The 13,893-nt window shown below is 48.6% G+C and overlaps 1 protein-coding gene across 4 annotated transcripts in view; it reads right to left on the bottom strand.

Annotated features, from left to right (window-relative positions):
- WDR72 (WD repeat domain 72) overlaps nucleotides 1-13,893 on the bottom strand; it is a 474,126-nt gene that overhangs the window by 153,915 nt on the left and 306,318 nt on the right. For all 4 annotated transcript variants that reach the window (XM_040413935.1, XM_040413933.1, XM_040413934.1 and 1 more), the window contains exon 17: nucleotides 10,126-10,208. In XM_040413935.1, coding sequence (XP_040269869.1) covers nucleotides 10,126-10,208 — 83 coding nt within the window. The remainder of the gene's footprint in view (nucleotides 1-10,125; nucleotides 10,209-13,893) is intronic.

Here is a 13,893-nt window from a genome sequence, read left to right as displayed (position 1 = left end):
CAGGCCACTGTCACACATTTAGGCCCAGGCACCCAGGCAGAGGAGAGAGGTCCCGTAACAGAGAATCTGGCCTTATGTCAGCGCAGAATCTGTATTCATGTCATAGCAGAGAATCAGGCTTCACGTCACCCACCACTTGAACAGGCCACTGTCACACATTTAGGCCCCGGCACCCGGACAGAGGAGAGCGGTCCCGTAACAGAGAATCTGGCCTTATGTCAGCGCAGAATCTGTCTTCATGTCATAGCAGAGAATCAGGCTTCACGTCACCCACCACTGGAACAGGCCACTGTCACACATTTAGGCCCAGGCACCCAGGCAGAGGAGAGAGGTCCCGTAACAGAGAATCTGGCCTTATGTCAGCGCAGAATCTGTATTCATGTCATAGCAGAGAATCAGGCTTCACGTCACCCACCACTGGAACAGGCCACTGTCACACATTTAGGCCCCGGCACCCAGACAGAGGAGAGCGGTCCCGTAACAGAGAATCTGGCCTTATGTCAGCGCAGAATCTGTCTTCATGTCATAGCAGAGAATCAGGCTTCACGTCACCCACCACTGGAACAGGCCACTGTCACACATTTAGGCCCAGGCACCCAGGCAGAGGAGAGAGGTCCCGTAACAGTGAATCTGGCCTTATGTCAGCGCAGAATCTGTCTTCATGTCATAGCAGAGAATCAGGCTTCACGTCACCCACCACTGGAACAGGCCACTGTCACACATTTAGGCCCAGGCACCTAGGCAGAGGAGAGAGGTCCCGTAACAGAGAATCTGGCCTTATGTCAGCGCAGAATCTGTCTTCATGTCATAGCAGAGAATCAGGCTTTACGTCACCCACCACTGGAACAGGCCACTGTCACACATTTAGGCCCAGGCACCCAGGCAGAGGAGAGAGGTCCCGTAACAGAGAATCTGGCCTTATGTCAGCGCAGAATCTGTATTCATGTCATAGCAGAGAATCAGGCTTCACGTCACCCACCACTGGAACAGGCCACTGTCACACATTTAGGCCCCGGCACCCAGACAGAGGAGAGCGGTCCCGTAACAGAGAATCTGGCCTTATGTCAGCGCAGAATCTGTCTTCATGTCATAGCAGAGAATCAGGCTTCACGTCACCCACCACTGGAACAGGCCACTGTCACACATTTAGGCCCAGGCACCCAGGCAGAGGAGAGAGGTCCCGTAACAGAGAATCTGGCCTTATGTCAGTGCAGAATCTGTATTCATGTCATAGCAGAGAATCAGGCTTCACGTCACCCACCACTTGAACAGGCCACTGTCACACATTTAGGCCCCGGCACCCAGACAGAGGAGAGCGGTCCCGTAACAGAGAATCTGGCCTTATGTCAGTGCAGAATCTGTCTTCATGTCATAGCAGAGAATCAGGCTTCACGTCACCCACCACTGGAACAGGCCACTGTCACACATTTAGGCCCAGGCACCCAGGCAGAGGAGAGAGGTCCCATAACAGAGAATCTGGCCTTATGTCAGCGCAGAATCTGTATTCATGTCATAGCAGAGAATCAGGCTTCACGTCACCCACCACTGAAACAGGCCACTGTCACACATTTAGGCCCAGGCACCCAGGCAGAGGAGAGAGGTCCTGTAACAGAGAATCTGGCCTTATGTCAGCGCAGAATCTGTATTCATGTCATAGCAGAGAATCAGGCTTCACGTCACCCACCACTGGAACAGGCCACTGTCAAACATTTAGGCCCAGGCACCCAGGCAGAGGAGAGAGGTCCCGTAACAGAGAATCTGGCTTTATGTCAGCGCAGAATCTGTCTTCATGTCATAGCAGAGAATCAGGCTTCACGTCACCCACCACTGGAACAGGCCACTGTCACACATTTAGGCCCAGGCACCCAGGCAGAGGAGAGAGGTCCCGTAACAGAGAATCTGGCCTTATGTCAGCGCAGAATCTGTATTCATGTCATAGCAGAGAATCAGGCTTCACGTCACCCACCACTGGAACAGGCCACTGTCAAACATTTAGGCCCAGGCACCCAGGCAGAGGAGAGAGGTCCCGTAACAGAGAATCTGGCTTTATGTCAGCGCAGAATCTGTCTTCATGTCATAGCAGAGAATCAGGCTTCACGTCACCCACCACTGGAACAGGCCACTGTCACACATTTAGGCCCCGGCACCCAGACAGAGGAGAGCGGTCCCGTAACAGAGAATCTGGCCTTATGTCAGCGCAGAATCTGTCTTCATGTCATAGCAGAGAATCAGGCTTCACGTCACCCACCACTGGAACAGGCCACTGTCACACATTTAGGCCCAGGCACCCAGGCAGAGGAGAGAGGTCCCGTAACAGAGAATCTGGCCTTATGTCAGCGCAGAATCTGTCTTCATGTCATAGCAGAGAATCAGGCTTCACGTCACCCACCACTGGAACAGGCCACTGTCACACATTTAGGCCCAGGCACCCAGGCAGAGGAGAGAGGTCCCGTAACAGAGAATCTGGCCTTATGTCAGCGCAGAATCTGTCTTCATGTCATAGCAGAGATTCAGGCTTTACGTCACCCACCACTGGAACAGGCCACTGTCACACATTTAGGCCCAGGCACCCAGGCAGAGGAGAGAGGTCCCGTAACAGAGAATCTGGCCTTATGTCAGCGCAGAATCTGTATTCATGTCACAGCAGAGAATCAGGCTTCACGTCACCCACCACTGGAACAGGCCACTGTCACACATTTAGGCCCCGGCACCCAGACAGAGGAGAGCGGTCCCGTAACAGAGAATCTGGCCTTATGTCAGCGCAGAATCTGTCTTCATGTCATAGCAGAGAATCAGGCTTCACGTCACCCACCACTGGAACAGGCCACTGTCACACATTTAGGCCCAGGCACCCAGGCAGAGGAGAGAGGTCCCGTAACAGAGAATCTGGCCTTATGTCAGCGCAGAATCTGTATTCATGTCATAGCAGAGAATCAGGCTGCACGTCACCCACCACTTGAACAGGCCACTGTCACACATTTAGGCCCCGGCACCCAGACAGAGGAGAGCGGTCCCGTAACAGAGAATCTGGCCTTATGTCAGTGCAGAATCTGTCTTCATGTCATAGCAGAGAATCGGGCTTCACGTCACCCACCACTGGAACAGGCCACTGTCACACATTTAGGCCCAGGCACCCAGGCAGAGGAGAGAGGTCCCATAACAGAGAATCTGGCCTTATGTCAGCGCAGAATCTGTATTCATGTCATAGCAGAGAATCAGGCTTCACGTCACCCACCACTGGAACAGGCCACTGTCACACATTTAGGCCCAGGCACCCAGGCAGAGGAGAGAGGTCCCGTAACAGAGAATCTGGCCTTATGTCAGCGCAGAATCTGTATTCATGTCATAGCAGAGAATCAGGCTTCACGTCACCCACCACTGGAACAGGCCACTGTCAAACATTTAGGCCCAGGCAGAGGAGAGAGGTCCCGTAACAGAGAATCTGGCCTTATGTCAGCGCAGAATCTGTATTCATGTCATAGCAGAGAATCAGGCTTCACGTCACCCACCACTGGAACAGGCCACTGTCACATATTTAGGCCCAGGCACCCAGGCAGAGGAGAGAGGTCGCGTAACAGAGAATCTGGCTTCATGTCAGCACAGAATAAGTCTTCATGTCATAGCAGAGAATCAGGCTTCACGTCACCCACCACTGGAACAGGCCACTGTCACACATTTAGGCCCCGGCACCCAGACAGAGGAGAGGTTCATTCAACTTTGGGTTGCCCCGCAATATAATGGTAAAATGAAATTAAAAATAGTATTGAATGAGGAAGTGCCCTTGAGTAGAATAATATATTGTTAAGGGGAGGTAGTTAATATCTAATCTGCACAAGGGATGGACAGGTCCTGTGGGATCCATGCCTGGTTCATTTTTATGAACGTCAGCTTGTCCACATTGGCTGTAGACAGGCGGATGCGTTTGTCTGTAATGACGCCCCCTGCCGTGCTGAATACATGTTCAGACAAAACGCTGGCCGCCGGGCAGGCCAGCACCTCCAAGGCATAAAAGGCTAGCTCTGGCCACGTGGACAATTTGGAGACCCAGAAGTTGAATGGGGCCGAACCATCAGTCAGTACGTGGAGGGGTGTGCACAGGTACTGTTCCACCATGTTAGTGAAATGTTGCCTCCTGCTAACACGTTCCGTATCAGGTGGTGGTGCAGTTAGCTGTGGCGTGGTGACAAAACTTTTCCACATCTCTGCCATGCTAACCCTGCCCTCAGAGGAGCTGGGCGTGACACAGCTGCGTTGGCGACCTCTTGCTCCTCCTCTGCCTTCGCCTTGGGCTTCCACTGGTTCCCCTGTGACATTTGGGAATGCTCTCAGTAGCGCGTCTACCAACGTGCGCTTGTACTCGCGCATCTTCCTATCACGCTCCAGTGTAGGAAGTAAGGTGGGCACATTGTCTTTGTACCGGGGATCCAGCAGGGTGGCAACCCAGTATTCCGCACACGTTAAAATGTGGGCAACTCTGCTGTCGTTGCGCAGGCACTGCAGCATGTAGTCGCTCATGTGTGCCAGGCTGCCCAGAGGTAAGGACAAGCTGTCCTCTGTGGGAGGCGTATCGTCATCGTCCTGTGTTTCCCCCCAGCCACACACCAGTGATGGGCCCGAGCTGCTTTAGGTGCCACCCCGCTGTGAACATGCTTCATCCTCATCCTCCACCACCTCCTCCTCATCCTCGTCGTCCTCCTCGTCCTCCAGTAGTGGGCCCTGTCTGGCCACATTTGTACCTGGCCTCTGGTGTTGCAAAAAACCTCCCTCTGAGTCACTTTGAAGAGACTGGCCTGAAAGTGCTAAAAATGACCCCTCTTCCTCCTCTTCCTCCTGGGCCACCTCCTCTTCCATCATCGCCCTAAGTGTTTTCTCAAGGAGACATAGAAGTGGTATTGTAACGCTGATAACGGCGTCATCGCCACTTGCCATGTTGGTGGAGTACTCGAAACAGCGCAACAGGGCACACAGGTCTCGCATGGAGGCCCAGTCATTGGTGGTGAAGTGTGTCTGATCCGCAGTGCGACTGACCCGTGCGCGCTGCAGCTGAAACTCCACTATGGCCTGCTGCTGCTCGCACAGTCTGTCCTGCATATGCAAGGTGGAGTTCCACCTGGTGGGTACGTCGCATATGAGGCGGTGAGCGGGAAGGCCGAAGTTACGCTGTAGTGCAGACAGGCGAGCAGCGGCAGGGTGTGAACGCCGGAAGCGCGAACAGACGGCCCGCACTTTATGCAGCAGCTCTGACATGTCGGGGTAGTTGCGAATGAACTTCTGCACCACCAAATTCAGCACATGCGCCAGGCAAAGGATGTGCGTCAAACCGGCTAGTCCCAGAGCAGCAACGAGATTTCGCCCATTATCGCACACCACCAGGCCGGGCTTGAGGCTCACCGGCAGCAACCACTCGTCGGTCTGTTGTTCTATACCCCGCCACAACTCCTGTGCGGTGTGGGGCCTGTCCCCCAAACATATGAGTTTCAGAATGGCCTGCTGACGTTTATCCCGTGCTGTGCTGAAGTTGGTGGTGAAGGTGTGTGGCTAACTGGATGAGCATGTGGAAGAAGAGGAGGAGGAAGCTGAGTAGGAGGAGGAGGAGACAGGAGGCAAAGAATGTTGCCCTGCGATCCTTGGCGGCGGAAGGACGTGCGCCAAACAGCTCTCCGCCTGGGGCCCAGCCGCCACTACATTTACCCAGTGTGCAGTTAGGGAGATATAGCGTCCCTGGCCGTGCTTACTGGTCCACGTATCTGTGGTTAGGTGGACCTTGCCACAGATGGCGTTGCGCAGTGCACACTTGATTTTATCGGACACTTGTTTGTGCAGGGAAGGCACGGCTCTCTTGGAGAAGTAGTGGCGGCTGGGAACAACATACTGTGGGACAGCAAGTGACATGAGCTGTTTGAAGCTGTGTGTGTCCACCAGCCTAAATGACAGCATTTCATAGGCCAGTAGTTTAGAAATGCTGGCATTCAGGGCCAGGGATCGAGGGTGGCTAGGTGGGAATTTACGCTTTCTCTCAAATGTTTGTGAGATGGAGAGCTGAACGCTGCCGTGTGACATGGTTGAGATGCTTGGTGACGCAGGTGGTGGTGTTGGTGGTACATCCCATGTTTGCTGGGCGGCAGGTGCCAACGTTCCTTCAGAGGCGGAGGAAGAGGCGGCGGCAGCAGCAGAAGAGGCCGAGGCAGCAGCAGCAGAAGAGGTAGCAGGGGGAGCCTGAGTGACTTCTTTGTTTTTAAGGTGTTTACTCCACTGCAGTTCATGCTTTGCATGCAGGTGCCTGGTCATGCAGGTTGTGCTAAGGTTCAGAACGTTAATGCCTCGCTTCAGGCTCTGATGGCACAGCGTGCAAACCACTCGGGTCTTGTCGTCAGCACATTGTTTGAAGAAGTGCCATGCCAGGGAACTCCTTGAAGCTGCCTTTGGGGTGCTCGGTCCCAGATGGCGGCGGTCAGTAGCAGGCGGAGTCTCTTGGCGGCGGGTGTTCTGATTTTGCCCACTGCTCCCTCTTTTGCTACGCTGTTGGCTCGGTCTCACCACTGCCTCTTCCTCCAAACTGTGAAAGTCAGTGGCACGACCTTCATTCCATGTGGGGTCTAGGACCTCATCGTCCCCTGCATCGTCTTCCACCCAGTCTTGATCCCTGACCTCCTGTTCAGTCTGCACACTGCAGAAAGACGCAGCAGTTGGCACCTGTGTTTCGTCATCATCAGAGACGTGCTGAGGTGGTATTCCCATGTCCTCATCATCAGGAAAAATAAGTGGTTGTGCGTTAGTGCATTCTATCTCTTCCACCCCTGGGGAAGGGCTAGGTGGATGCCCTTGGGAAACCCTGCCAGCAGAGTCTTCAAACAGCATAAGAGACTGCTGCATAACTTGAGGCTCAGACAGTTTCCCTGATATGCATGGGGGTGATGTGACAGACCGATGGGCTTGGTTTTCATGCGCCATCTGTGCGCTTTCTGCAGAAGACTGGGTGGGAGATAATGTGAACGTGCTGGATCCACTGTCGGCCACCCAATTGACTAATGCCTGCACCTGCTCAGGCCTTACCATCCTTAGAACGGTATTGGGCCCCACCAAATATCGCTGTAAATTCTGCTGGCTACTGGGACCTGAGGTAGTTGGTTCACTAGGACGTGTGGCTGTGGCAGAACGGCCACGTCCTCTCCCAGCATCAGAGGGTCCACTAACACCACCACGATCATGTCCACGTCCACGTCCCTTATTAGATGTTTTCCTCATTGTTCCCGTTCACCACAATTTTGAGAATGGCAAATTTGGGAATGGTTTTTCAACCCAGAAAAAAAAGTGTGCTTTTTCGGTCACTACAAATAACTTGACCAGCTAAAACAGTACAGATTTGGTTAAATAGAGATGTGAGGCCTGTTTTTTTTTGCGCTGTGTGACAGGTATAGGTTTAATCACAGTATCAGACTTCTATCTGCACGCTAGTGTGTGTCTTAGGTTTTTCTGAATGACACTATCACTAGCTTCAATGTAAGATATTCTTTTTGGGATAGATTTCAAGTAGGCCTCAAATACCAGAAACTAGTTATTTTGAGAATGGCAAATTTGGGAATGGTTTTTCAACCCAGAAAAAAAAGTGTGCTTTTACGGTCACTACAAATAACTTGACCAGCTAAAACAGTACAGATTTGGTTAAATAGAGATGTGAGGCCTGTTTTTTTTTTGCGCTGTGTGACAGGTATAGGTTTAATCACAGAATCAGACTTCTATCTGCACGCTAGCGTGTGTCTTAGGTTTTTCTGAATGACACTATCACTAGCTTCAATGTAAGATATTCTGTTTGGGATAGATTTCAAGTAGGCCTCAAATACCAGAAACTAGTTATTTTGAGAATGGCAAATTTGGGAATGGTTTTTCAACCCAGAAAAAAAAGTGTGCTTTTACGGTCACTACAAATAACTTGACCAGCTAAAACAGTACAGATTTGGTTAAATAGAGATGTGAGGCCTGTTTTTTTTTTGCGCTGTGTGACAGGTATAGGTTTAATCACAGAATCAGACTTCTATCAGCACGCTAGCGTGTGTCTTAGGTTTTTCTGAATTACACTATCACTAGCTTCAATGTAAGATATTCTTTTTGGGATAGATTTCAAGTAGGCCTCAAATACCAGAAACTAGTTATTTTGAGAATGGCAAATTTGGGAATGGTTTTTCAACCCAGAAAAAAAAGTGTGCTTTTACGGTCACTACAAATAACTTTACCAGCTAAAACAGTACAGATTTGTTTAAATAGAGATGTGCGGCCTGTTTTTTTTTTGCGCTGTGTGACAGGTATAGGTTTAATCACAGAATCAGACTTCTATCTGCACGCTAGCGTGTGTCTTAGGTTTTTCTGAATGACACTATCAGTACCTTCAATGTAAGATATTCTTTTTGGGATAGATTTCAAGTAGGCCTCAAATACCAGAAACTAGTTATTTTGAGAATGGCAAATTTGGGAATGGTTTTTCAACCCAGAAAAAAAAGTGTGCTTTTACGGTCACTACAAATAACTTGACCAGCTAAAACAGTACAGATTTGGTTAAATAGAGATGTGAGGCCTGTTTTTTTTGCGCTGTGTGACAGGTATAGGTTTAATCACAGAATCAGACTTCTATCTGCACGCTAGCGTGTGTCTTAGGTTTTTCTGAATGACACTATCACTAGCTTCAATGTAAGATATTCTTTTTGGGATAGATTTCAAGTAGGCCTCAAATACCAGAAACTAGTTATTTTGAGAATGGCAAATTTGGGAATGGTTTTTCAACCCAGAAAAAAAAGTGTGCTTTTACGGTCACTACAAATAACTTGACCAGCTAAAACAGTACAGATTTGGTTGAATAGAAATGTCAGGTCTATTTTTAGGCGCTAAGTGACAGTCTCAACTTGCCCCTGATGTAATATATGGCCAAAAAATAACCACACTGTTGATGGTTAAATGCACTTGGGTGACACAGGCTCAGCCTGCAGCTGATGTAGTATATGGCCAAAAAATAATCAGACTGTCGATGGTTAAATGCACTTCGGTGACACAGGCTCAGCCTGCAGCTGATGTAGTATATGGCCAAAAAATAACCAGACTGTTGATGGTTAAATGCACTTCGGTGACACAGGCTCAGCCTGCAGCTGATGTAGGATATAGCACAAAATAACCACACTATCGATGGTTAAATACACTTGCAGATAGCTTGTGCTGGCGCACCACAAGTCACAAAATGGCCGCCGATCACCCCAGAAAAAAAGTGATCTAAAAACGCTCTGGGCAGCCTCAAAAAAGTGAGCAAGTCAATAATAGCACTTCAATGATCCACAGCTGCAGATCGATCACAGAATGAAGTCTTTTGGAGGAGTTAATCTGCCTAATCTCGCCCTAACGTCGCAGCTGCAACCTCTCCCTATACTGATCATAGCAGAGTGACGTGCGGCGCTACGTGACTCCAGCTTAAATAGAGGCTGGGTCACATGCTGCACTGGCCAATCACAGCCATGCCAATAGTAGGCATGGCTGTGATGGCCTCTTGGGGCAAGTAGTATGACGCTTGTTGATTGGCTGCTTTGCAGCCTTTCAAAAAGCGCCAAGAAAGCGCCGAACACCGAACCCGAACCCAGACTTTTACGAAAATGTTCGGGTTCGGGTCCGTGTCACGGACACCCCAAAATTCAGTACGAACCCGAACTATACAGTTTGGGTTCGCTCATCCCTATTAGTGAGTATTCCTATTCAGCAGAAGACTTATTTTATATTTCTGTGCAGTTTAACATGTAGTTGTATAGTGTAGTGGTTAACATCTTGCTTCTAACGTATATGCTTGGGAGTTTGAATCCGGCATAAACATTTCAGGCAGGCAAACAAAACAATAACTCACCTTTGCAGGAAACTACTTGACTAGAACCTATTGCTCAGGCACTTTCTCACAGAAGAAGGTGCCTTAAATAGCCTAAGGAGGTAAGTATTCACCCTATTGGCTGAGAGGGGCAGAGAAGGCGAACAGTAGGCCTCAGTCTGCATAGTGGACAGAGCTGCATTACATCACATCTTATATATAGTTTGCTTTTTGCCCTTGTTATTATTTCCATTACCCTAGACTTTTCTGTCTTTATAATATAATAGACTTACCTGGACTGATTGATCCTTCCAAGTAGAAACTATTTTCATTACAAAAACATTTTCGGGATCAGGAAAACTGGAACCATTTTTATCTGTGTGGATGAACAAGTGAACAATACATATTTAATTAAGGCTAGAAAGTCAAGATAAGTGTGTCTATAATAGCCACCATGTGTATTGTTTTCACAAAGTTAAAGGGGTTGTCAGGGTTCAGAGCTGACCCTGGACATACCTCCATTTTCACCCAGGCAGCTCCCTTGACTTGAGCATCGGAGCACTTCATGCTCAGATGCTATCCTTTGCCCTGCGCTAAATCGCGCAGGGCAAAGGCATTTTCAGGAGTTCAGTGATGAACCGGGCTCTCCATGGGGCTGCCAGGAAGCCCGGTGACATGTCCGGGTTCAGCTCTGAACCCGGACAATCCCTTTAACTGTGATGAAACGAGTGTCATGGATGTAACCCCCTTAATGATTAGCCTGAACTGGGTTAATTCAAGCAGAACAAGCCAATATTGTTTTGCATGAGTTGGGCTATGTGGCTGCAGAGTGAGGTTGTTTCTTAACTAAGACCAAGAACATTGGTCTTGTCATATAGTTGATGTAGCCAGAATAAGAGCACCTTGATGTGAGAACTGCATGTACTGTTCTTGCAGCTCTCACTTCGTCCTATGTGGAGGAGAGATCGGCTGGATGGAGATGAGATGACTACATGGATGAGTCCCTGTATGAGTTTAGTCGCAGGGAATGATGATATTAATCCCTCATGTTATCTCTTCCATATCAATCATAGATCAAACATGCTCTCTGATTGTCATATACAGTATGATGAGGATCATATTGTTAAAAAAATGAATGAACAGGTGAGTTCTTGCTCATCTAATTGCTCCTCTGTGTCTAATTATTAATTTAACCTCAGATTGTTAAATAAAAATATACATTGTGTTTGTAATGACACGTACTATAAACTTAAGGGGTTGTGCCAAGCTTATAAGTTATCCTCTAGGGCAGGGATGGGGAACCTCCGACCCATGGGCCACATGTGGCGCCCCCGGGATCATTTCATGTGGCCCACGGCCCTCTGCCACAACATATTGCGAAAATGCTAATGACCGCTTCCATTATGGAAGCGATCATTAGCATGCGGGAGGCACAGGAAGGTGAGAACTGCACTGTCTGTACTCACCTTCCCTGCCCTTCTTCCAGCCCTGCACTGTGTCCTGACACATACAGTGTCAGGATGTAGTACACATAGACGCTCACTATAACCTGAAGCTGTGCGCTGTCAGTTCACAGTACAGCACGGCGGGAAGAAGACCAGGGAGGGTAAGTGAGTCTGCCAAAAGACAGCGCTGTGCGGAGCTGGAGAGGTAAGTTTATTTATTTATTTTAAATGTCTGATCTGAGGTCTGATTGGGGCTGATTTGAAGCTAATGGAGGCTGGGTAGGGTCTGATGGGGGTCTGATCTGAGGCTGGGGGGGTCTGATCTGAGGCTGGGGGGGTCTGATTTGTGGCTAGGGGTCTGATCAGAGGCTGGGGGCCTATTGGAGGTCTGATATGAGGCTGGGGGGGCTGATGGGGGTGATCTTAGGCTGGGGGGGGTCTGATGGGGACTGATATGAGGCTGGGGGGGGTCTGATTTGTGGCTAGTCGTCACCTAAGGCTGGGGAGGGTCTGGTCTGAGGCTAGGGGTCTGATCTGAAGCTGGGGAATCTGATGGGGGGGTGAGCTGAGGCTGGGGGTCTGGTTGGGGTCTAATCTGAGGCTGGGAGGTCTGATGGGAATCTGATCTGAGGTTGATGTAGGCTGAGGGGTCTGATTTCAGGCTGATGGAGGGGGGGCCGATCTGAGGCTGAGAAAGGAACAAAGGCAGAGACAGTTGCAAAGAAAGAGGCAGGTGCAGTGGCAGGGAGAGTGAAAGCTGGGTGAACCCCTCTCTGGAACCCCCTGGGATGAGCTTGGCTGCCATTAATGCCAAATAAAGAACTAAACATGTGACATTCTCAACTTAAAAATTAGACTGCTATGTGTGGTCAAGATGGTGCCTGTACTATATGTAATATATATAGTGCAGGTGCCATTTTGTGCTGCAAAAATACAGAGATAGAGATAGATTTTTTTTTATTGAAGCGCAATTTCTGTAACTTACCCCTAAGTCCCTTATATGTTTGACCAAATACAGCAGTCAAATTTTAAGTTGAGAATTTTGCATGGCCCCTGAACGATGTTACCCCTGCTCTTGGGGATAACTAACTGATTTCTGGGGGTTTGACCCCTGGGGATCACATCAATCGTTTGAACAGTGGTCTCTTTCAGTGATGTCCAGTTCGCATTGTTCGCCCGTGAACACATGCGAGCTGCCATCTTTTCTCACAAGTCCGGCGAGGCACAGGTAAACAAATGCGGTCACCGGGAGCAGGCAGTTCCGAGAACAGCCGCCGGGGGCCTTCATCGGGCTGTTCTCGGAACTGCCTGTTCCCTCTAACCGCATTTGTTTTCAGACCGGCTCGCGCACAGGCACAGGTAAGGGCTCACGGGCGAACAATGCGAACTGACCATCACTGGTCCCTTTCCCCCATTTTAATGGAGTTGCAGGTCAAGCAACCACTCCACTCCATTCATTCTCTAGGGGACTGCCGAAGATATCAGAATACAGCGCTCGGCTATATCCTGTGATCCCATAGAGGATGAATGGAGTGGCAAGGCGCATGCTCGACCTGATCAGTCTATGGGAATGAGAACCCTTTTTTGGGATCAAATAATTTATTGGTCACAGTAAACACAATGGAAAAAAAAAAAATTATCTTGCAAAAAGAAAATATAATTTGTGCAAGGAGTATCACATAATAAAAATTATATAAACTTGCCATCATTGTAATTTTACTGAATCATGGAATAAAGTTATTATTTTATTTATACTACCAAGTGAATGCTTTAAAATTAAAATCCCCGAAAAACTATGTTTTATCCTACCCCCAAATAAATTATAATTATTTAATACATTGTGTGTACTCCAAAATTCTTCCTATAAAAACTACAACTCATCCCACAAAATGAAAGGTCTTATACAGCTACATTGAAGAAAAAATTTAAGAAAAAATAATGGAATGATGAAGGAAATAAATCACTGGTCCTACCATTACGAAAGGTCATCAATAGCAGATTGGTGGGGGTCTGACTCCTGGCACCCTTGCCATCCAGCTGTTCTTCAGTAGCTCTTATTCTGGAAATAGGAGCTGGAACTACACAGCTCAGTTCACTTCTACGGCAGCAACTCTGCAGTACCTAGTTCCAGCCACTACACAATGGACAGAGCTGTGTAATACTGACACCGGAGCCACTGCAGAACAGCTGATTGACAGGAGAGTTAGGAGTCGGATACCTGCTGATCTGATATTGATGAGTTAATAGTGATGAACGGCAGGGGCTATATTAGAATTTGCAATATTTCACGAATATTTGGGCGAATATTCGTCATATATTCACGAATTCGAGATTATTTTCTTCATTGCGAAAAATCAGCAATATAATATTCGCATAATGCGTGCGAACTACAGGCGTGGGTCACTTTTGCTACATTTTCCAAGCTGCTAAAAGTCTCCTGAGACTGGAGAAAATGGTTGACAAGGCAGAACATTAAAAATGGCTTTATATGCAGTTAGAGTGCTCCAATATATTCGCAATTGCGCTAATCAGCACTAATGATGCGAATATTTTGGCGCAATACGATAAACTTCACATTTTGGCAGGTCTGCATGTATGTATGTGTATGGACAGCAG

This window comes from Bufo bufo, chromosome 1, assembly GCF_905171765.1.
Source record: "Bufo bufo chromosome 1, aBufBuf1.1, whole genome shotgun sequence".
Taxonomy (NCBI): domain Eukaryota; kingdom Metazoa; phylum Chordata; class Amphibia; order Anura; family Bufonidae; genus Bufo; species Bufo bufo.
This window is presented reverse-complemented; position numbering and strand designations above follow the sequence as displayed.